At 43.7% G+C, this 23,319-nt stretch overlaps 1 protein-coding gene across 1 annotated transcript in view; it reads left to right on the top strand.

The window, feature by feature from the left end:
* The window catches only part of palm2akap2 (PALM2 and AKAP2 fusion), a 117,564-nt gene that overhangs the window by 81,383 nt on the left and 12,862 nt on the right, over nucleotides 1-23,319 (top strand). The window contains exons 4-5 of the mRNA XM_033018198.1: nucleotides 13,185-13,299; nucleotides 19,874-19,895. Of these exons, the coding sequence (XP_032874089.1) occupies nucleotides 13,185-13,299; nucleotides 19,874-19,895 (137 nt within the window). The remainder of the gene's footprint in view (nucleotides 1-13,184; nucleotides 13,300-19,873; nucleotides 19,896-23,319) is intronic.

Genomic DNA, 23,319 nt, shown 5'->3' with positions numbered 1-23,319 from the left:
AGGGTGATGGGTGCCTTTGCCAATTAGGACACAAACATCTGGAGTCCCATTTGTTCGTGGCATTTTGGAAGGAGTTCCATTGAACAAGAGAAACCTACAGTATATGTTGCCATTAAAAATTTCACATTTCCCATCCACATCAACCCTTCCCACCACCCTCCCCATCCCCATTCTGCAGCCCTTATCTCAGCATCAATTGTGGTTCAGTGGATGACTTTCCACGTTCCGTAGTTAGACAGATGCAGGTTCCTGTCCTGTTCTGGTGGTTTGTGCATTAAAGATCAAGACTGCCGCCCCTGGTGAGGGAATGCTGCACTGCCATAGCTGCTGTCTTTTGTATGAGGCCTCATCTAGTCTCTAAGGTGGATGACAAAAGGCCCGCTGTTTTAAATGAAGAGCAAGGGAGTCTGTATTGCGATTTGCAAAAATGGTTAAGTCTCATTGGGATCGAGGATGACCTGGAGCGGGGCCTTACATCACCGCCCGGCGTGGCTTCAACGGCTGCGGGACTTTGCTAGAGCCCGCCGGGGGCTCCAACAACAAGACCCGGAGCGTGGCCTTGCATCGCCCGGTGTGGCTTTAATGGCCGCGGGACAATTGCCATCGCCCGCCGGGGGCTTTGACTCTGACATCGGGAGGGGAATGGGGAGTGCAGGGGAGAGATAAGTTTTTTTGCCTTCCATCACAGCGAGGAGGAGATGCGCTGTGATGGATGTCTGTGTAAATTGTGTTGTGTCTTGGGTCTTTTTTTTCATGTGTGTATGACTGCAGAAACAACATTTCATTTGAGCCTCTATGAGGTTCAAGTGACAAATACATTGTATTGTATTGTGTGTATTGTGTATTGTGTGTATTAACATTGGTTTATCTGGTCATTATCATGGTGCTCTTTGTGGGAGCTAGCCACATGATAATTTGCTCCATTACAGCAGAAATCACAGGGATATAAAGTACTTAGGATGAGAGCAGAATGCAAACACAAGCCAATTTTGTCTCACTGATTCCCAATGCACTGAATGTGACGGTGGCTCTCTAAGAGCGAATGACACTTAAGATCCAGTCTCTTGACCTCTCACAGACTGAACAAAGCCTGAGGAGAACATTAACATATCCAATGATGCATCATTAAACAACTTGGGACGCCGTGCTGCAAGGAGCCATCTCATACCATCCAGACTGGAAAGAATGTTTTTCTTCCATTCAATGTAATATCCCCAGGCAGAATTGTTGTTTTTGTTGTTATTTCTCCAGAATCCAAAGCTAATTGAATAACCAGTTTGGCGTCTTGTAGCCTTGTCATCTCTGAGAATAACCTCTCAGGTTGGCACGGTGGCGTAGCAGTAGAGTTGCTGCCTTACAGCACCAGAGACCTAGGTTCAATCCTGCCTACAGGTGCTATCTGTATGGAGTTTGCATGTTCTCCCAGTGACCGCATGTGTTTTCTCCGAGTGCTCCAGTTTCCTCCCACATTCCAAAGACGTACAAGTTTTTGGGTTAATTGACCAATAAAAATTGTGAAGTGACCCTAGTGTGTAGGATCGTGTTGGCGTACGGGGATTGCTGGTCGGCTCGGACTCAGTGGGCCGAAGGGCCAGTTTCCACGCTATATCTCTAAACTAAACTAAACATCACATAGAGGTGCCATGTTTTAGGTGAGATGTTAAGCTTTGATCAATGCAAACGATAAAATGGTTGCATTCTGATGAAGGTAGACAAAAATGCTGGAGAAACTCAGCAGGTGAGGCAGCATCTATGGAGCAAAGGAAATAGGCAACAATACGGGTTGAGACCCTTCTTCAAAGAATCCTCAAGATATGCCTCCTTCTTAAATATTTTGTCTACTCCACTGCAAAATCTCCTCAAGGTATGCCTCAGTCTTATCCATTCTGATGAAGATTAGTTATATTCTTTTGAATCTTTAGCTAATGGCCACTACTTAGTCTGTATCACTAAATAATGATTAGGTGATCATCACCATGTTACTCATGAGAGCTTGCTCTGTGCAAAATGGCAGTCATGCTTCCAACACCAGTACCTCAGAGAAACTCCTTTGGTCGTGAAACATTCTTGCACAGCTTAAATGTTTAACTGTCAAGCTCTACCTAATGTCTTAAACTGTGGCCACTTTTGCAGAGGTCTTTAATTTGCCTCAATGAAGCAGCTGTAGATATCATGGGTCTTCCTGGAAAAAGGTCTCCTGACAACAATGGAAGATCCCCATACTGTGGTGTACAGATTTGGATTGGAATTCCACAAATTTCAAACTCCACATGGTGAGGTTTTGGAAATCTGTCAGTGACATGGGGTTAAATACCACCCAGCCACCCCAATCTCTATCTCACCTCTTCCCAAAAAATCATTCATCCTTTGTTCTGTCATTGAAGATTGCATGAAAGCCTTCAACCAATGCAACCTCCAACCAATGCAACGTACAGATGTTCGTGTTGTATTGTATTGTATTGTATTGTATTGTATTCAAATTTATTGTCATTGTCTCAATTAGAGACAACGAAATGAATTTCCCTTTACAGTCAGTATCATAAAAATAAATAAATAATAAATAATTAAAACATATTAAAAATAAAATAGAATTTAAAAAAAAGCACAAACACAGAAAGTCCACGACACAACATAACACAATGGCACCAAGGTGAGGAAGGCACCATAGTCCAGCCAGCCTCCCCTCCGATCTTCCCAGCTGTTCACCCATGGTCGGGGCCTTCCGAGCACCCGCAGTCGCCACCCCGGGCAGCCCGATGCTCAGGCCCTCTCGCCGGGCTGATGGAACGCCGACGCCGAACCCCGACGGTGAAAATCCTCCTCAGCGGCCCGGACCTCCCGATCAGCCGCCTCCCACAGGAGTCCGCAGCTCCCGAGTCCGCAGGCTGAGCCGGGCAGAGTCGCAGGACCCCACGATGTTTGTCAGCGCCGCCCGCGTTGGGAGCTCCGCGAACCACAGCTCCAGGATGTCGGTGCCGCAGGCCCAGCACTCCGGGCTCCAGACGGCGATCCCCGGTAAGGCATCGCCAGCCCCGCGATGTATCAGCGCTGTCCCGCCGCTGCTGGAGCTCTGATCGGTCCAGGCAGGAAAGGCCGCACCAATCCAGTAGGTAGGCCGCTGGGGGGGGGGAGAGGACGCGACTCGAATAATAGTCGCGTCCTCTCCAGGAAGCGACTGAAGGACGGTATCCCCCTTACCGTACCCTCTTCCCCCACATTAAAACATTTTTAAAAAACATAAAAAACACACTTCAACATAACAAAAAAAACAAAAAAACAAAAAGATGGAGGTGGAGGCAGCTGGCACCAGCCCCACCGGAAGTACAACACGTTGCTTCAAGCTTCTGTCACCCCTTATAATAAAAGGTGAGCTTTCTGTTCCATTGAAACATCGTCAATCTCACTTTTGAAACTGCACGTGGAGAGTCATTATCAGTTCCGCTATCCAAGCCACACCTATTGGGAAATTATGGATACTTTCCCTAAGATTCGGGTAAAAAATATTACGGACTGTATGGTAAGCATAGCCAGCCAACTATGCTTTTACATAGCCAGTTCACAGAAATTGAGACTCAAGAGGCACCAGATGCTGGAATCTTGACCAAAATGTAATGCGCTGGCCAAACTCAGTCTGAAGTCTGAACTCAGCCTGACCCGAAACCTCGTCAGTCCATTTCCCTCCACAGATGCTACCTGCCTTCTGAGATCCTCCAGCAATCTGCTTTTTGCTCCAGTTCTCAGAAATTTATCCCCAATACCTTTCAGTGAAGCTTGTGTTAAATCAGTAGCTTTGAGTTTCAAACTGTCTACTACAGCTGGTTTTCTGTTTAAATGTTCCTATGTTAAAAGACAAAGGGAAGATTTTCAATTCTCTCAACCATTATAACTTGAGATCTTCTCAGTCAATGGATTGCTCTTTGAAATGTGGTACCTTGAAATGTGGCATAGCATACTCCCACAAACAGCACAATGACATTGACCTACGGTGTCAGTTGTCGGTGGAGGTATAAATATTTAAGGGTTAACTCTCCCACAAAATAGCCATTGATTCCCACTTAAGACAACAGATGGGACCTGCGTTTAGAATCGCTTCTGTAAAGAGCATCTACTTCTGCACAGGACGCCATTACAACTGCTCACAGAGGATCGGTGTGATTTTTACCCTCCAGTGTCCAGACCAGGACTTGAACCACTGCCTTCCAACTTGACACTAGCATCAACTGTGCCACAGCTGAAACCATTATGTAGTCGCCATTGCTGTACAGAGCGTCACAGAAACAACCTTTCTACAGTCGTCTCCCAACAACATCAACACCAACCATTTTTAGTGCATGTGTAGAAACAAAGAACTGCAAATGTTGGTTAATACCAAAGATAGATACAAAGTGCTAGAGTAACTCAGTAGGTCAGGCAGCATCTCTGGAGAAAAAGGATAGGTGATGTTTTGGGTCTGGACCCTTCTTCAAACTGAAGAAGTCTGAGTCTGAAGAAGGGTCCCGACCTGAAACGTTTGTTTAGTTTTGTTTAGCTTATTTTCATTTTGTTTAGTTTAGCTTAGTTTAGTAAAACAGCGTGGAGACAAGCCCTTCAGCCCACCAAATCTGCGTCGACCAGCAATCACCCATACAATAGTTCTATCCCACATATTAGGGACAATGTTACAGGTCAATTAACCTACAAATCTGCACGTATTTGGAATGTGGGAGGAAACTCGAGCACCTGGAGAAAACCTAGGCGGCCACGTGGAGAACATACAAACTCCATTCAGACATCACCCAGAGACAGGATCGAACCTGGGTCTCTGGCGCCATAAGGCAACAACTCTACCGCTGCGCCAGTGTGCATTGGACATTGTGCATTCTTCAGTGAACTGGGGATGACATGCCAATTCTCTTTTGAACTAGTGTCATGGGATCTTCTGTTTATACCTGAGTGCAGACAGGATTAACGTCCCCTGCCATAAACACACTTAACTTGTGGGGAGAGAAATATAGTTGAAAAAAAAAACACATGGGCATCACTAACAAAACTGGCAATGATTCTACAGCTGAAATGACATAGAAACATAGACATAGAAACATAGAAAATAGGTGCAGGAGTAGGCCATTCGGCCCTTCGAGCCTGCACCGCCATTCAATATGATCATGGCTGATCATCTAACTCAGTATACAGTGACATATAGTAGGCAATGCTCTCATGGATATAATAAGTTCTACATACGTTTTAGTTTGTTAGCTTCAGATATAAGTAAAATACCCATGTTTCTCAATTCGAGGAAATTCCCCATCCTGACACCAAGCCTGACTCTGGCTGCAGACCCAGCCAACCATCCGTGTCCCATCTCCGATCACTCTCATCCACACTCCAACCCACACTCCATCTGCAACCCCCCCCCATATCTACACACAAGACCCCGGATAGAGCACACACAACCCTGGTCCACTCTCCGCACCCTGGATTTGGACACACACCTAGTTCACATTCAGTCCATATTGGTGGAAATGTGTCATCCTCGATAACAATCAGCACAGGAGCACCTCAAGGCTGCGTGCTCAGCCCCCTGCTGTACTCACTCTATACTCATGACTGCGTAGCCGGACATAGTGCGAACTCCATCATCAAGTTCGCCGACGACACCACTGTTGTGGCCACTCACTCATCTCCCCCTGCTATCAGGTAGAAGGTACAGGAGCCGGAAATCTCCAACATCCAGGTTCAGGAACAGCCTCTTCCCCACAGCCACCAGACTATTAAACACAACTTCAAACAAACTATGATCTATAACAGACCATTGCACTTTATCTGTGTATTTATGTCTGTATATATATATTCTATGGTATATGGTCACACTGATCTGATCTGATTTGGATTTTTCCTTAAAATATTCTGTTGTGCTGCAGCAAGCAAGAATTTCATTGTCCTATCTGGGACACATGACAATAAACTCTCTTGACTTGACTTGAGCCTGGCTCAGGCACACACACAGTTCCTCACTATGGCTCTTTGCACACCCCCATCACACACTGGCAACCACAGAGCTGTCCACACACCAAATCCACTCTCCAGACCCTGGCTCCAGCCACACACCCGGTCCACCAGCTCTGGTCACACCCCATGTCCACCCTCTAGTCTCACCCAGCCCAAACCCCTGAGCCCAGCTCCAACCACAAACCTACCCCAATATTCTGACTCCAACGTTGTGAATACATGGATTAGCAGATGGGTAGTCAGTGAATAAGCGGGCTTAGTTGTATATCTAAATGTGCAATACTACCTTCATATGCATCTTAAACCATCAGCATTCATCTTGTGCTCTGCTCTCCAGAGAGGGACAACCCCATGATCTTCTCATTCCACAGCAAGGCAAGGCTACCCCATAAGCCATGGTATCGCAAGCATATTGTACATGGGAGCTGGCGTAACAATGTGCTTTGGTTCATTGATTCTGGACTAATAGCCAGTAGTCTGAGGTGCTGATGTCCCAGCTCCGATTACCCTCGTCCACACTCCATCTGCAATCCCCATCCACACACAGGACCCCGGATAGAGCTCCATGAGTATGGATAGCACCATGGCAACTGGGGAGTTAAAGTCAAAGAATTAAAGAATGCTAAAATGATAAAGCCAATATCAGCATTAGTGGTCACAAAACTACTGGATCAGGTTAACTGATCTCCCCTCAGGGAAAGAAGAAGCATTGCCCATTTTACTCAGTCTGGTCCACATGCAAGCTCCACACACATTGTCAAGTGGCTGAGTCTCAAATTATAATCATAGGGTCATAAAGAATTACAGCACAGAGACAGACTCTTCAGGCCAGTGGGTTCATGCCGGCCATCACATATCAATTTCCCCCAGATTCTACACACTAGAGGTTATTTACAGAGGCCAATGATCCTACCAATTTGCTCGCCTTTGGAATGTGGTAGAAAAACCAGGTGAAACCCACACAGTCACAGGAAGATTGCGCAGACTCCACACAGACAGAAATAATGGTCAGGATTGAACCTTGGCCTCTGCCTCTGCCTCTATGAGGCGATGGCTCCACCAGCTGTGCCATGGTGCCACTCCCATGGCTCCTCAGCTCAGGGGCAATTAAGGAACAGAAAATATACGCTGTGCTCGCCAGAAACGCCCACTTCCCTCGAATCAATTAATAAATAAAAATTAGTCGGAGGGACAATGTGCGGCACCTATAAAAGCTTCTTTACAATCTCACTGCTCACTGATGAATTAGCACCCAGAGCAGTGCACGGAGGCCCCTTTTGAGTCAGGGAGCTTCCATCTGCAGCAGTCACGTAATTCTCTGTGCACAGTGCGAGGATTGCACTCAGATTGGAGCCGAGTTGCAGCTGAGCCCAGCTTCTGACACCTGGGTAACAGGAGAATTTAATGCACTTACTCTGCCTTCACTGACCCCGAACAGATTCTTTAGAAGCGTAACGAAGCAGAAAGGAGTGGATGGGATTTGTGCGGGCTATGAATTTCTCTCTTGGTTTGCACCAGGCTCTATTTTGAATGAAAGAAGGCAGCTAGTTGGAAGAAAGGGTCCGAGGAGAATGGCAGGAGGTAAGATGTCAGCACTGGTTTCAGAGATATTGTACTGGCGAAGGGATCTGGAATTGCAGCTCGAATCATTTACAACCAAGGTGATCCATCCCAAACAGGAATTGTAAATAAGGTTAAAGGGATTTTCTATTCGATCGGCTTCTTTTATTAAGATGCAGCACTGCACGGTGGTTGATAAATGTAATTGTTGCAATGAAATACGTGAAGAATCCTGGATGTCTGTGAATGATCCATTCAAGGTATTCAGCGGAAGGAGGATTCTGCAGGAATGGCTGATTCAATCCTCCGTGAAATTGTCTGCTGTTTTGGATTGTCTCTGATGCAGCCGGTTCTGTTGTTATGGGCAGTATTTCTGGCTGGTATTTGACCTGCGTTAACAGCAGTTGTCAACATGCTCCATGTCCTTGATGAACAATGATATACACACCAGAGGGTCAGTGATAAGGACGTTATTTTCACAGAATTATCAAGAACAGGCTGCAGATTTTTTCAAAGAAAGCCTTCACCTATCTATATATACACACACATCCATGATGAATGCAAGCCGCTGGTTTGATGACTGAAATAATTAATTTTAAATTACCACATTTCATTGTAGGAGCTCTCCATTTTACAAAGGAAAAAAAAGATATCCTCTTGCTTGATTTTAATAAATGCAGTTCTAATTAGTCTTACTATGAGTAGGATTTGGAACTGTCCCAAATTCCCTTTTGGCTGTCTTCCGAGGTTAAAACCAGGAATTCTTGTACAAATTCTTGTACTTCCTGGCACCACTGGAATGTTATCATGGAGTCACCTTCAATGGGTGGGGAGCTTTTTCACTCTGCACTGGGGATAACAATATTATGAATATGTTTCTGTTGTTGCTACATGCTGAGAGGATACAATTGAAGTACAAAGCACTGACTATATACAGTTAAAATGCTTTGACTGTAGTTCCAAAGTTTGCATTTTTATCAATTGTAGCTATTTCTGTCACCTTTCGTCAGAAAACTATGTATACAAATCCCGCTCTATGGATCTGAGCTCAAAAGATCCAGGTTGACACATGTGGTTCGGTACTGTGGGAGTGGTGCTCTGATATGATTGCTGCCCTCTGGGTGAAATATTAAACCAAGGCCTCCTCCATCCTCCCACAAATAAAAGATACAGTGGCAGTGTTTTGTGGAAGGTCGGGAGAGCTCTCCCTTGAAATTCATCCCTTCATCAACATTATCTGGTCATCAACATTGTGCATATTGTGGAGCTTAATGTTCATAACCAGAGATGCTGGGTATATGGAATGAGCTGCCAGAGGAGGTAGTTGAGGCAGGTACCATAACAACATTTTAAAGGCACTTGGGCAGGATAAGTACGACTTTGAAGAATATATGCCAAATGCGGGCAAATTGGACTGGCTAGGTGGGGCATCTTGGTTGGTAAGGTCAAATTGGGCCGAAGGGACCGTTTCTATGCTGTATGACTATGACTATCAATATTGGCTACAAAGTGCTTTTGGACATCTCAAGATCATGAAAGGTTTGAATCCCTATTCCAAAACATCCAAATGCTGAAACATCAAGAAACTGCTGAGTCTCCCAACCAAAATTCATTTTTAATACTTGGCATTAAGACATTTGTCCCAAAAGTCAAGATGTCTTCCAGTGCAATGCTATAACTTCAGGGGAAAGCAGCTGGAAGCATTGGGTTCAGAGTGAGGCTTCAGATTAGCCAAGTCCCATCAATGTGCTGACAAAGTCTTTCTGCATTTGGAGCCTCTGCAGCTTCCAAGCAAGACCTCCCACACCAGGAGGCCTTGCAATAGTTGAAGGGACTGGGACATGGAGGAAATTCCCCTAATCTCAGCCTTGAAAAGGACCCTGCTTTGAGTTGTCCAGCAGTAGATTGCCCAACAGAATTAGGCTATCTTTCTCCCCCTTGAAGCAAGTCAGGCTCCTTGGGAGAAGTGAGGCCAGAACCCTCCCGCAAATAAACTAGTGATCCATTGGTTGTATGACCCCTCGGAGAATGCTTCCATGGCTCTACTAAGTAACCGCACTTTCACCACCCACCACCATCTGTGCCCGGCTGTAATTTAGTGGAACACACTCTTGCCTGTGGCACCAGACTGTGAGTTCAAATCCCACTCTGTAAAGTGAAGCACAGAAACTGCAAGAGTTCAGGATTTCTGTACATCTGCGGATGGATGCTGGGGTCAACTCACCCATCAGGTTCTGAATCATGCATGACAGTGGGTGGGTGGGTGGGTGGGTCAGGAGGGATTTCACACAATGCTGCCTTAGGACTGATAGTGTAAGAGCCTTGATGTTATCACGTATACTAAATAGTCCAATTGAAAACGGAAGTCTTACTGGCTGTGGGATCTGCCCATCGACTGGGACCTGAACAATGGCAGGAAATTTCAGAGAGAGGTGGAAAGGAATTTATAGCAGCCTTAAGTTTAGCAGTTTCCTGACTGGAATAATTTCTCAGATGATTGCTGGAAAAGTCCACAAGTTTTTCTCTGATAACAATTTCAACGATTTAACCTCAGCGTCCAGTCTCCAAGGTGAAATTTGCAAACATTTACAACTGTTATCAGTGCTTATTATGTGTCGTTATCCCCCTCCCCATGAAAGTACAAATGTGAGATAAACCACAGTACAGCAATGGACAGGAACAGGCCCTTCAGCCTGCAATGTCTACGCAAAGTCAATGCGAGAATAAACTAAATTCATCTGCTTGCAAATTATCCACATTCCTCCATCCCCTCCTTGTGCCTCTCCAAAAGCACTATTGTCCCTGCCTCCATCACCACCCCTAGCAACGTATTCCAGGCTCCAACCATCCTCTGTGTAAAAAGCTAAACTCACACATCTCCTTTAAACCTTGCCCATTCCACCATAAAGCTACGATCTTTCACCATAAATCGCTTCATATTTTTAAGACAATATGACGCCCAGAAAATCAGGTTCTATGATTCATCTGCACACTGTCATCTAAAGGTGCTGACTTGTTATTCTTGGGCAATCCCACCAAGGTTGGGTAACGTGTTTCAAAAATGTCAACCATTCAACTCCTGATGCTTAACAATGGGGGTTCTTCGAACAATTTCCGCTTAAGTGGCATCAAACCAAAGAGTAAAGCATTAGAACACATGACCACAAGTTTGGTTAAATAGTAATTAAATATTAGGCTTTTAAGTAGAACTTCGAAAAGAGAGGCAAAGAGGTTTGTGGATGGAAAAGGTTTGAACCGGGGCAGCTGGAAGTGTGCACACGATATGATTATATGACTTTATGAATTCATTCCATGAATGGCATCACAACAGAGCCAAACCCTGGCTTCTCCAGGCATATGCTCAATCTCCAACAGAGTTTACAAGCTGTTCTATTGACCTTAGGTATTCCTTGGCACAAGATTAGGAAATTCACCCATCGTAATTTATTCTACTCTAGATTAAGTTGTTTCTGCTAAAAACAAGCACTGAAGAATATTTCAGGCCTTGGCTGTGTATTGTGAATTGGCTCCTAAACCTGCTTCTAATTGCTGCTGTAACCAGTGCTGAGGTTTACATTATCCATACCGTAAAGTTGCATAGCATTTATCTTACTGCAAAAACAGCAGCTGTGACACCAAGTCCCTTCACAGCAAATTGACAAATTAGATTACTTTAATTAAATCAATCTGGAATTTTTTTTAAACTAATATCAATAATGGTGGCCATAAAATAACAGGATTGTTGCAAAAAGCCCATCTGGGTCATTTCTCTGCTTGAGGGAAGGAAATCTTACCCACTCTGGCCTGTGTGACTCCTGACCTACAACTCTGTGGTTAACTCTTAACCACCTATTGAAGCAGTGAAGTCGGCCTCACATGCAGATTCACTTAGGAACACAGTTGTCCAGTTACCATGTTTATACACTGTACTCTTCTATGTTCCATGCCCTGTGAAGCCAAATTTAAGGAGCCCACTAGGCATAAAATGGCTGCTATTTTTCCTTCACCACCACAGAATCAGGAGAGGGGGACAGCCTTTTATGGTTAAAATGAAAATAATTTTCTTCATTCAGAAAGCTGTAGATGTCAAGGATCCTTCACCGGAGAAGAGGGGGGAAGTCCAGTGGAAGATAGAGTGTTCGATTTTTAGAGACCAAATAAGTCAAGGAGTATGGAGATCAGAGGCAGAAAATAAGACATATTTCTCCTCATTCTTAATGGGCTGAAAAAAATCCATTCACCAATTCACCTGGCACCCATGCACTGTATATCAGGGGCAATATACTAACCAATTCATCTATCAACCTGAGAAAGATACGTAATGCTGGAGGAACTCAACGGACAAGGCAGCATCTCTGAAGGACATGGATAGGTGACAGTTTGGGTTGAGATCCTTCTTCAAAATATTTAGTCTGAAGAAAACTCCTAACGCGAATCAATGTTCTCCAGAGATGCTGCCTGACCTGCTGAGTTACTCCAGCATTTTGTGCCTTTCTTTGGTAAGCTAGGATCTGCAGTTCATTGTTATTACAGTCTAAGACCAGCATGTCTTCGGGGCATGGAACGTAATCAATGTACCAGGGAGATACCCTCGAGGGAGAATTTGCAAACTCCACACAGACAGCACCATAAGTCAGGATGGTACCAGGTCATTAATGTTGTGAGGCATCAGCTCTACTAGCTGTACCACTGTGCCTCCCACTGAATACTGCAGCATTAGTGGGACTGTAGGACTGTGGGACTGCCTGAAAAACTTCCTGCACCTATTCCACATGCTTCCTTTAAGAGAACACTAATGCAATTATCAAAAAAGCACATCAGCGCCTCTACTTCCTGAGAAGATTACGGAGAGTCGGTATGTCAAGGAGGACTCTCTCTAACTTCTACAGGTGCACAGTAGAGAGCATGCTGACCGGTTGAATCGTGGTTTGGTTCGGCAACTTGAGCGCCCTGGAGAGGAAAAGACTACAAAAAGTAGTAAACACTGCCCAGTCCATCATCGGCTCTGATCTTCCTTCCATCGAGGGGATTTATCGCAGTCGCTGCCTTAAAAAGGCTGGCAGTATCATCAAAGACTCACACCATTCTGGCCACACACTCATCTCCCTGCTACCTTCAGGTAGAAGGTACATGAGCCTGAAGACTGCAACAACCAGGTTCAGGAATAGCTACTTCCCCACAGCCATCAGGCTATTAAACCTGGCTCAGACAAAACTCTGATCATTAATAACCCATTAACTGTTATTTGCACTATCAGCATTTATTCATGTGTGTATATATTTATACAATGGTTTATGGATGCACTGATCTGTTTTGTAGTAAATGCCTACTATGTTCTGTGTGCTGAAGCAAAGCAAGAATTTCATTGTCCTATCAGGGACACATGACAATAAACTCACTTGAACGAACTAAGTTGAACTGGGATAGAATATCTGAGCTTGGGGGATGCTTAGAACTTAGAATAGAACTGGGATAGAAGGATTGTGAGAGCTGGTACCCAAGCTAGACACAAGGGAAGATGGGGCGCCCTCCACATACAGTCTATACAACACCGACATAACACCACCAGTGGAATTGTAATGCCAAAACTGCCATCTAGGATGGGGAACATCTTTCATTGCCTTTCTTTATTGCAGACTCGAGGTGGAAATAGAACAATTGGAGAGCGAGGAATCCCAGATCGCTGCCAAGGAGCAAGTCATTCTGGAAAAGCTGAGGGAAGCTGAGAAATCCATTGAGGACCTGCAGAAGGTAAGCGGATTGGAGGCCATGACTCACTTGCTGCTGAGGGGGAGAGCACTGGAAAGAATTCCGAGCTTAGAACCTATACTGCCAGTGGTAAGGTGAATAAATAGACAATAGACAATAGGTGCAGAAGTAGGCCATTCAGCCCTTTGAGCCAGCACCGCCATTCAATGTGATCATGGCTGATCATCCCCAATCAGTACCCCGTTCCTGCCTTCTCCCCATATCCCCTGATTCCGCTATCTTTAAGAGCCCTATCTAGTTCCCTCTTGAAAGTATCCAGAGAACTGGCCTCCACCGCCCTCTGTGGCAGAGAATTCCACAGACTCACAACTCTCTGTGAGAAAAAGTGTTTCCTTGTCCCCGTTCTAAATGGCTCACCCCTTATTCTTAAACTGTGGCCCCTGGTTCTGGACTCCCCAAACATCGGGAACATGTTTCCTGCCTCTAGCGTGTCCAAACCCTTAATAATCCTATATGTTTCAATAAGATCCCATCTCATCCTTCTAAACTCCAGAGTATACAAGCCCAGTCGCTCCATTCTCTCAGCATATGACAGTCCCGCCATCCATGGAATTAACCTTGTAAACCTACGCTGCACTCCCTCAATAGCAAGAATGTCCTTTCTCAATTTAGGGGACCAAAACTGCACACAATACTCCAGGTGTGGTCTCACTAGGGCTCTATACAACTGCAGAAGGACCTATTTGCTCCTATACTCAACTCCTCTTGTTATAAAGGCCAACATGCCATTCACTTTCTTCCCTGCCTGCTGTACCTGCATGCTTACTTTCATTGACTGATGAACAAGGACCCCCAGATCCCGTTGTATTTCCCCTTTTCCTAACTTGACACCATTTAGATAGTAATCTGCCTCCCTGTTTTTGAAACCAAAGTATAGGGATCGGGGATAATCTGTAAGCAGTCAAAGGTCTTTTTAAAGTTGTAGACTTGTAGAGTTGTCGAGTTAGAGGACATTTTTCAGACAACATGTGTGGTAGACATTCAGAAGAGAAGAATGTCCTGAGTCAATTTTATCTTTCACTCTCTGCTCAGGAAGGCAGTGACTATTGCTGTGGTGTATCACATTGGATCATAAACACTGGATGGACCAACTACCAACCTCCAATGTTGTGGCCAAAGGTGACCTGACCTGTCCTTCCCTGGACCTTTGTTTTCCATCACCTGGGCAAGAGTACACTGTTATTTGCGAGAAGCAGTTGTACACATATTGGCAACTGATTAGGTCCTTATCTGGTCAGATGCTCCTTGATTGTCAAATATTATCCCACCTACACTGGACTGGGTCAAACATGGCCCAAATCTATCAACATGGTGGCCACTGATCTACAATAAGACAGTGGGCCATCCAAGCTGATTCTCCATCTCTGAAAGAGAATTGATAACAAGTGGCAACCACCTCTCAAGAGGCCTGTCCTGAAGCCCCACTTCCACACTGGCATAGTGATGTTTTAACCACCTGCCTTCACTTACCTTGCAGCTCAGGGCTGGGTGACTCCACTCTGAATTGGGCCACTCTAGATGTGGTAACTGTGACGGGTATAAAACGGGTGGGCTGAACGACAAATGCAGCCCACAATTCAACCACTCAAAGACAAGCTAACCAACAAGGAGGAGATGGCTGCCCTGCAAATCCACAGGGCAGGAATGGGTATCATCCAATCAAACATTCTGACAGCTGACATCAATTTTTTTTAAAGTACATATGCTTTATTTTAATTTCCCCTGAGTTTTCCTCGAGATTAATTACTTTGTGAGCCGAAGGGTCTGTACTTTACTATACTATACTATATTATACAATACTATACTAGGCCGCACTATACTATACTCTATGCCATGCTATGCTATACTATACTATACCACGGTACTATACTATACAATACTATACTATACTATACTCTACTATACTATACCACTGTACTATACTGACATTTCTTGCCAGAGATCTGAGCAGAGAAACCTAGACTGTCTCTTCCCTGAGGTCCTGAGGGAGTGCCAGCCAAGATCAATAGGAGGTGGTTGCTGAGGCCACTTTTGCCCTCTCAGGTTGATATGAAAGTAGGACAGGGAGATTTTCACTGTGTCCTGTGCAATATCTACCTTCCAATCAAAAACACTAAATCAGATATCTTGGGCAGCGACACATTACTGTTTAGTTTAGTTTAGAGATACAGCGTGGAAATAGGTCCTTCGGCCCACCTGCAATCTCCGCACATTAACACTATCCTACACACACGAGGGACAATTTACATTTATACCAAGCCAATTAACCTACAAAGCTGTATGCCTTTGGAGTGTGGGAGGAAACTGAATATCTCAGAGAAATCCCCGCAGGTCACGGGGATAACGTACAAACTTCATACAGACAGTACCCGTAGTCAGAATCGAATATAGGCCTCTGGTGCTGTAAGGCAGCAATTCACTGCTGCACCACTGTGTTTGTGTGAAGCAGTTGCTTTTCATGGTCTCTGCAGCACCACAGTGGGCACTTACGTGCATGACTGGCTATAAAGTGTATTGAGATAGCAGGAAAAATGGCCCAAATCTATCCGCCATGGTGCCCACTCATCTACAATAAAACAGTGGGAACATGGAAGACACTATAAATTGATCACTATTTTTATAATATTAATATATTTTTATAATTGGTCAGAGTTGGCATTGAATGCAAATGGAAGGCTTATCCTTCTGTGATCTGAAGCAAAGCCATTGATGGAGATCTTTGGCCAACTTTATTCAAAGTTCCTGGGATAGCTGGGCTGAGGAGAGATTGAGCCACCAGGCCTCAATGAGCCAGGCCTCTATCCTCTAGAAGAAGGAAAGGTAACCACATTAGAAGACACAAAATACATGGATGACTTGGGGGTGGATGTTTTCCTTGTTGGAAGTCCTAAACCAGTGGTCGATTAAACCAAGACAAAACCAGGATGGCGATTCATTAAGGATTCTCTTCTTCTGCAGATAATAGATGTAAAATGTGGATGCTTTGGAGAGAGTGCAGAAGTTACCACAATACTACTTGGATTAGAGTGGATTGGCTATAAGGAGAGGTTGGTCAAACTTAGACCATTTTCCCTGCAGCATCAGAGGCTGAGGGATGACCTGACAGTAATACATAAACATACATAAGTTATGGAAAGGGTAGATAGGGTCTTTTCCCAGGGTGGAAATGTCAAATACTAGAGGGCCTAGATTTAAAGTGAAAAAGGAAACCGTAAAGGAGATGTTTTGCACGTTCTTTTACAAAGAGAGTAGTAGAAGCCTGGATTGAGTTGCTTGGAGAAGTGATGTAAGTAGATATGATGGCCTTCATTTAAGAGGCATTTAGGAAGACTAATGAACAGGGAGGGAATTGAAGGACATAGACCACATGCAAAACAGACTTCCAGTTTAAATTGACATCATGGCCAACACAACATCGTGGTCAATAGGGTCTGTTCATATGCTGCACTATGTTGCATGTTATGTTGTACTGCAGGATTCATGATAACTGGGGTAAGATGTCACAAACACACAAAGGTGGTCTTTATTTGGTGATGTTGACTGAGGTATATACAGTATTTACCTAGGGTACTCAGGAGAGCTCTACTTCTTTTGTGTTTAAAATACTGTACATCCTTACCATTTAACCATTGAAGCAGTGACAAGGTTATGCTGTGCCACGTGGGGAAGATATTAAAAGCATTCATCAATTATGAATTGATAATATAATTATTAAGTTATAGTCCTAGCTCCTCAGAGGTCTGAAATGAGCATTCAGACTTCCATATTTAACCAGAACATTTAGTGAACTCTGAAAGTTAAGAGCAGAGTAACGGTATTGATGACTTATCAGACCTAAACTGAACAATTAAGGTGAAAGATAAACCATAATCTAATTGAACAAGTACAAGGGGCTGAATAGCTATCCCTGCATGTACTTCTTATGTCCTTATTACAGATTGTTGTAACATCCTATCTGGTTCACAAATGTTCTTTGAGGATCTAGATTATAACACCTCATGAGGTTCTTTGATAATTCTTCTACAAAGTACAATATAATACAAGTTGCAGTTTCAGTTGGGATTGAGAATCATTCGTGACTAACCCCTCCACACATTTTATTTAGCTTAACGGAAGTACCTCCAACCGTAGCAATTGCTCATAAAACCATATTATAATAAGCGTGTTACGTTGCATTGCAGTGACTTAGAAGGAGACCCATTCAAAACAACTCGCCACCTGAAACCGTGCACCATTAAATCAGTTCATGGTTCAACACAAGCCCCCAGAATTCTATCTACCTGTCATAGTTTCACAGCTCTGAATAAAATATTGTTTTAAAATGTGTATTAACCTCACTTTCTAAATTACCCGTTGTTCCCTGACTCGACTGGTTTATACAGTCACTGAGTTATAACGTCATGCAGCCCAGAACAGGCCCTCTGCTCACTGTCTGCAACAAACATTTATATTATCCCTGCATTGATCCCATTTTATTCGCCCCACATTCCCATCAATTTCCCCAAAACAACAAATGCAAACCACTTCGGCACTTATCTGTACATTTGTGGTATTTTGCATTGCCCAATTAGCCCACCATCTACATGTCTTTGCGGTGTAAGAGGAAAGCAGAGCAACTGGTGATCTCAGGGAGCATATGCAAACTCCACGCAGACAGCACCAGAGGGCAGAATCAAACTCGACTCCCTGAAGCTATGAGGCAGCAGTTCTACTAGCAAAACACAAAGTGCTGGAGGAACTCGGCATGTTCAGGCAGTATCTGTGGAGGGTATGGACGGACGATGTTTTGGGTCGGGATCCTTCCTCTATGATGGGTCCCAACCCAAAATGTCGTCAATCCATTCCCTCCACAGATGCAGCCTGACCCGCTGAGTTCTTCCACCATTTTGTTCTGCTCAAGATTCCAGCATCTGCCGTTTCTTGTGTCTCCAGCTCTATCAGCAGATTGAGGTTGAGATTTCTTATTTGCCCTTTGGGTGAGGATGTGCTTCCTAACATCAGCCGCAACCAGCCAAGTTCTATAATTAAGGTTAAGCCCCCTTATTCCGAACTGGCCTCCTGAAGAGGCAATGGTTGAAATCAATCTATCCCAATCTTCTAGCAACATAGAAACATAGAAACATAGAAAATAGGTGCAGGAGTAGGCCATTCGGCCCTTCGAGCCTGCACCGCCATTCAATATGATCATGGCTGATCATCCAACTCAGTATCCTGTACCTGCCTTCTCTCCATACCCCCTGATCCCTTTAGCCACAAGGGCCACATCTAACTCCCTCTTAAATATAGCCAATGAACTGGCCTCAACTACCTTCTGCGGGAGAGAATTCCACAGATTCACCACTCTCTGTGTGAAAAAAGTTTTCCTCATCTCGGTCCTAAAAGATTTCCCCTTTATCCTTAAACTGTGACCCCTTGTTCTGGACTTCCCCAACATCGGGAACAATCTTCCTGCATCTAGCCTGTCCAAGCCCTTAAGAATTTTGTACTTTTCTATAAGATCCCCCCTCAATCTTCTAAATTCTAGCGAGTATAAACCGAGTCTATCCGGTCTTTCTTCATATGAAAGTCCTGACATCCCAGGAATCAGTCTGGTGAACCTTCTCTGTACTCCCTCTATGGCAAGAATGTCTTTCCTCAGATTAGGAGACCAAAACTGTACGCAATACTCCAGGTGTGGTCTCACCAAGACCCTGTACAACTGCAGTAGAACCTCCCTGCTCCTATACTCAAATCCTCAAAACAGGTGATGTTTATTTCATTAGGTGTCCTGTGATAACATAAGCCTCTTCAAAAACTAATCAGATAATTTTATGACGTACTGTCAACATATCATGAACCTTCCATGGGCAGGGATGTGCTTGGACTGTGCATCTTGTCCTCACCATTAAACCCTCTGTTATCATGTTTAGGTAAATATCTGCCTGGAAAGGCACCATAACCATGCTGAAGACTGGCCCTCAGCGCTGAGCGCAGCAGTGCAGTTAGGCTCAGAGCCGCTGTCTGTGCCACTGCAGCAGAACACCCAGTGCTCCAGTATCCCAGCCCTCGTGCTAATAATCCTGTGAATAGCAACTACCATGGAGAGTAGTCGTGGAAGCTCAAGGCTGACCTTTTGGTCTCACCGAGTGGGCCCCACCAAAACCTAATTGTCTCGTTCCTCAACCAGAGCAAAACCGGCAGCGTGACATTTCTTTAACAGCTCCCCACTTCGTAAATTTGTGTCAAACATCAATCGAGGCCACCATCAGTGAGACAATCCCCTTCATCCGCTTTAAAAGAAATCACCCAGTTTCTTCACATACTGTTTGACTGCAGCGGAGTTCTTGTAATCCATAATGATATAATAAGCAGTCACGTGACTTCTCATGCACTGATACGCAACTGGTTAGGTCTGTATGAGGAGTCATCTCACTCTGCTTTATAATAACTGCAATGGCAACAAGGAATTTCAGCAGATGCATAGATTTTAATCTTGCTACCAGTGTGCCTGCCTTGAATAATCGTGCCTTGTGTACATTACTATGTTAATAAGTGTATGCTTTATTTTATTTCACAGAGTTTCTCCAAACCTGATGGGGGTGAGTAAGCTTTTCATACTGAGTTTAAGACATTTTGGTTTGCAAGGGATGTACGGTTGTCGGTGGTATAAATGGGGACTGCAGTTGTACACATCACCTTCACTAAGTGAACACACTTGCACAACACAGCTCTGAAAGGGGAATAACCCGTGTCAATTACATAGGCCCCTTCTAATTCTGTATTGATATTTTCAATTAAATATTAATAAATTAAATGCTATTCATGTTGCTAAAATTTATATAATTTTGTAATATTAAGATGCAATCCAAGGTTTTTGAGACTTAAATTATCTACCTCCATACACCCAGTGGTTGGGTATATTCAGGACACAGAGATTAATATATAAGGGATGAAGGCTTGGATAAGGAAGTGGACAATATTAATGAAAGATGTAGTTGTCTTGAGGAGCTTTGGCACATACCTTTTCTTCTCACTATATAATGTAACATCATCATTTGATTGCCAGTGGGAGGGCATTCGCCACATTGTACAGACCCGGAATGCTTTCCCTAGATTCTTCGGTCCTTACCATTTGTGGTTCTTTCCGATAACCCCTCTGATCTTGGTCATTGAAAGTGCAGACAATGCGTGTTGCTGGCGTAACAGCATTTATATTTCTATCAGCAATTCCCTTTGTGAGTCAGGTTAAAAGTTGCCTTATGAACCTCAGTAGGCCTTGCGGAAGTGGTATTCCTACAGTGCTGTTAGATAGGGTGTTCTGTGACTTTTGTAATTTCAAAAATGTGCCTTATTCAAAATGTATAGCAGAAATATTATCAGTAAATGCATTTTTATATATTCATTATGCCATCCATTCATACATTTTGTTATAATGCATCAGTGCCACTCATGCACCCTCCATAAGCAAGGAATCTATGAAGCACCTGACAGATTGCAAATATAGGATCCATACCCTCAGTGTCCAGTGAGTTTGTTTCATTAGGTGTCTTGTGATAACAAAAGCCTCCTCAAAAACTAACCTGAGAATTTTATGACCTACTGTCGACATTTCTCCTTCCTTTCTGTGCAAATCTATTGTAAGGCCCATACAGGGCAGTTCAGATAATAAGTGGTGAATTGGCTTGGCATTGATATAGAATATACCCTGTATAAATGAGCACCCCCTGTCCCTCCAAGTACTGCAGTGCCCTAAATGGAGCTGAGTCCAATATTTATCCTAACAGCTCCTAATCCATTCGGTGTAAAATCTTGCACACATGAAATACCCTGCAATGTTTAACTTTAGTAAAGGAGCTACATGTATGCATGTTGTTGCTCTGACACCTTGCTAGTCAGTATACGTGCTTTTCGTAGGTGTTTGCTGTGTCCAAATTGACTTCCCTTTTCCTACCATATTGGTGTTATGGCATCTTGTGATGTTCGTTACTGACCTCAATATGATAAATATTTGTCCAAATCATAAGAATAAAGCTGGTATTAAAACATTGCAAATCTGAGCAAAGAATTTGAAATTAAGAAAGTTATAACAATGACTAGTGTATAAATTGTTGATGGTAAATATTCAGAACGGCTAACAATTCTTTATGACATTATAGATTGAGTACACGGGGCTCTTAACAATACATACATTTCATGGTTTCAGTTGCTTAGTTAAATGCAATTTTGGCACTCCAAAGGTCAAAAACATAATTCTAACTCAATGGAGCTTTTATGGTTAGATTTAATAATACAATCTATTGTTGCTGACACTGTGAGTATCAGCAATTAAAGAAGAGATGGTATTTCTAGTATGCCACATCTGCCTATTAAAAGACAGTAGTTTGAGTCATTTTTGGTTTTGTAACAGGGTTGTTAGAAAAGTGTTTCCAACCAATTCAAGCAGTGAGAGTCATGAGGGCAATGTAGGATACCCCTACAATAATTTTGTTTGCTTAAATTATTTGAACCATACCATCTCACCTCTTGACCAAAGAAAACCAACCTTAATTATATTTGAATCTATGAGAGTTGCTAGTGATAATGCATTAGGGTCAACCCATGGATAAGAGAATAGTTGGAATTGGTGTGCTTGATATCATAGTTTCCTGTCTCTGAATCAGGACACTGTTGGTTCACCTCAAGAGATCTGAATGCAGTCGATACTGACACTCTGAGTGGTGTATTAAAGGAGCACCACAGTATCCACTGTGACACCTTGCAAACAAGGACCCCGCTGCCGTCTCAAATATCTGTAAAAGATCTCACAGCACTATTTTGAAGATTTGAACGGATTCTTCTACGTCAATATCCAGGTCAATAATTACCCTTTAACCAACAGCACTAAAGAAGCAATATAACAACTGCTTCTGTGTGCACAAATAGACTTCCCCTGTCCCTACAATGGCTCAGTTCAATGGCAATGCTGGCAGTGCAGGGAATATGGTGGGTGTAAAAGAACGAATGCTGTTGATTAGATAGATGATAAAAGCTAGTTTCCTCAAGTTGGAGAGTCTGGGAGGGTATAGTGCCAATAAAAGCATTGGTTGTGTAGGAATGAGGTATGGAGAACTCATTTACTCAGAGATTGGCCAATCATTAGAATTCTTTAGCTTACCAGGCTCCCATTGCAATATTTCAGGTGGATCAATAAAATTTGAGCCACAAAGACAATCAGTGGAGATGGAGACCAGACAGAAAAATCAACAATGTTTAGTTTAGTTTAGTTTATTATTGTCGTGTGTACAGAGGTACAGTGAAAAGTTTTTGTTGATGGTTGCTATCCAGTCAACGGAAAGACTATACATAATCAAGCTGTGCATTGTGTACAGATACAGGATAAAGGGTATAATGTTTAGAATAAAATAAAGTGCAGTAAAGTTCAACTAAAGATATTCCGATGGTCTCCTGAGGTAGATGGTATGTCAGGACAGCTCTCTAGTTGGTGATACGATGGTTCAGTTGCCTGATAATAGCTGGGAAGAAATTGTCCATGAAACTGGAGGTATGCGTTTTCAAACTTGTACACCTCTTGTCTAATGGGAGAGGGGAGAAGAGGGAATGACTGGGGCGAGACTCGCCCTTGATTTGCTGGTGGCTGTGCCAAGGCAGCGTGGACTGTCGATGGAGTCAATGGAAGGAAGGTTAGTTTGCGTGATGGACTGGGCTCCGTCCACAACTGTCTACAATTTTTGCGGTCTTGGATGAAACTGGTCCCAAACCATGCTGTGAGGCATCCCCATAAAATACTTCCTATGGTGCATCTGTAGAAGTTGGTGAGAGTTGTTGGGGACATTTTGAATTTCTTTAGACTTGTGATGGATTAAGCATGATGTTGTTGAATTGGAAAACTGGTTCGCGGATATTCCTGTTACTGCTTCTGACGTCCTCTCCTATTGAATCAGACTGCATTCAGCAACCTCGCGTTCAATGCTTCTCACGGTCTGCGCTCATTTCTTGCCTCTGCCTTAGTCAACCTCAGTTCCA

The sequence above is a fragment of the Amblyraja radiata genome, chromosome 3 (assembly GCF_010909765.2).
Source record: "Amblyraja radiata isolate CabotCenter1 chromosome 3, sAmbRad1.1.pri, whole genome shotgun sequence".
NCBI lineage: Eukaryota > Metazoa > Chordata > Chondrichthyes > Rajiformes > Rajidae > Amblyraja > Amblyraja radiata.
This window is presented reverse-complemented; position numbering and strand designations above follow the sequence as displayed.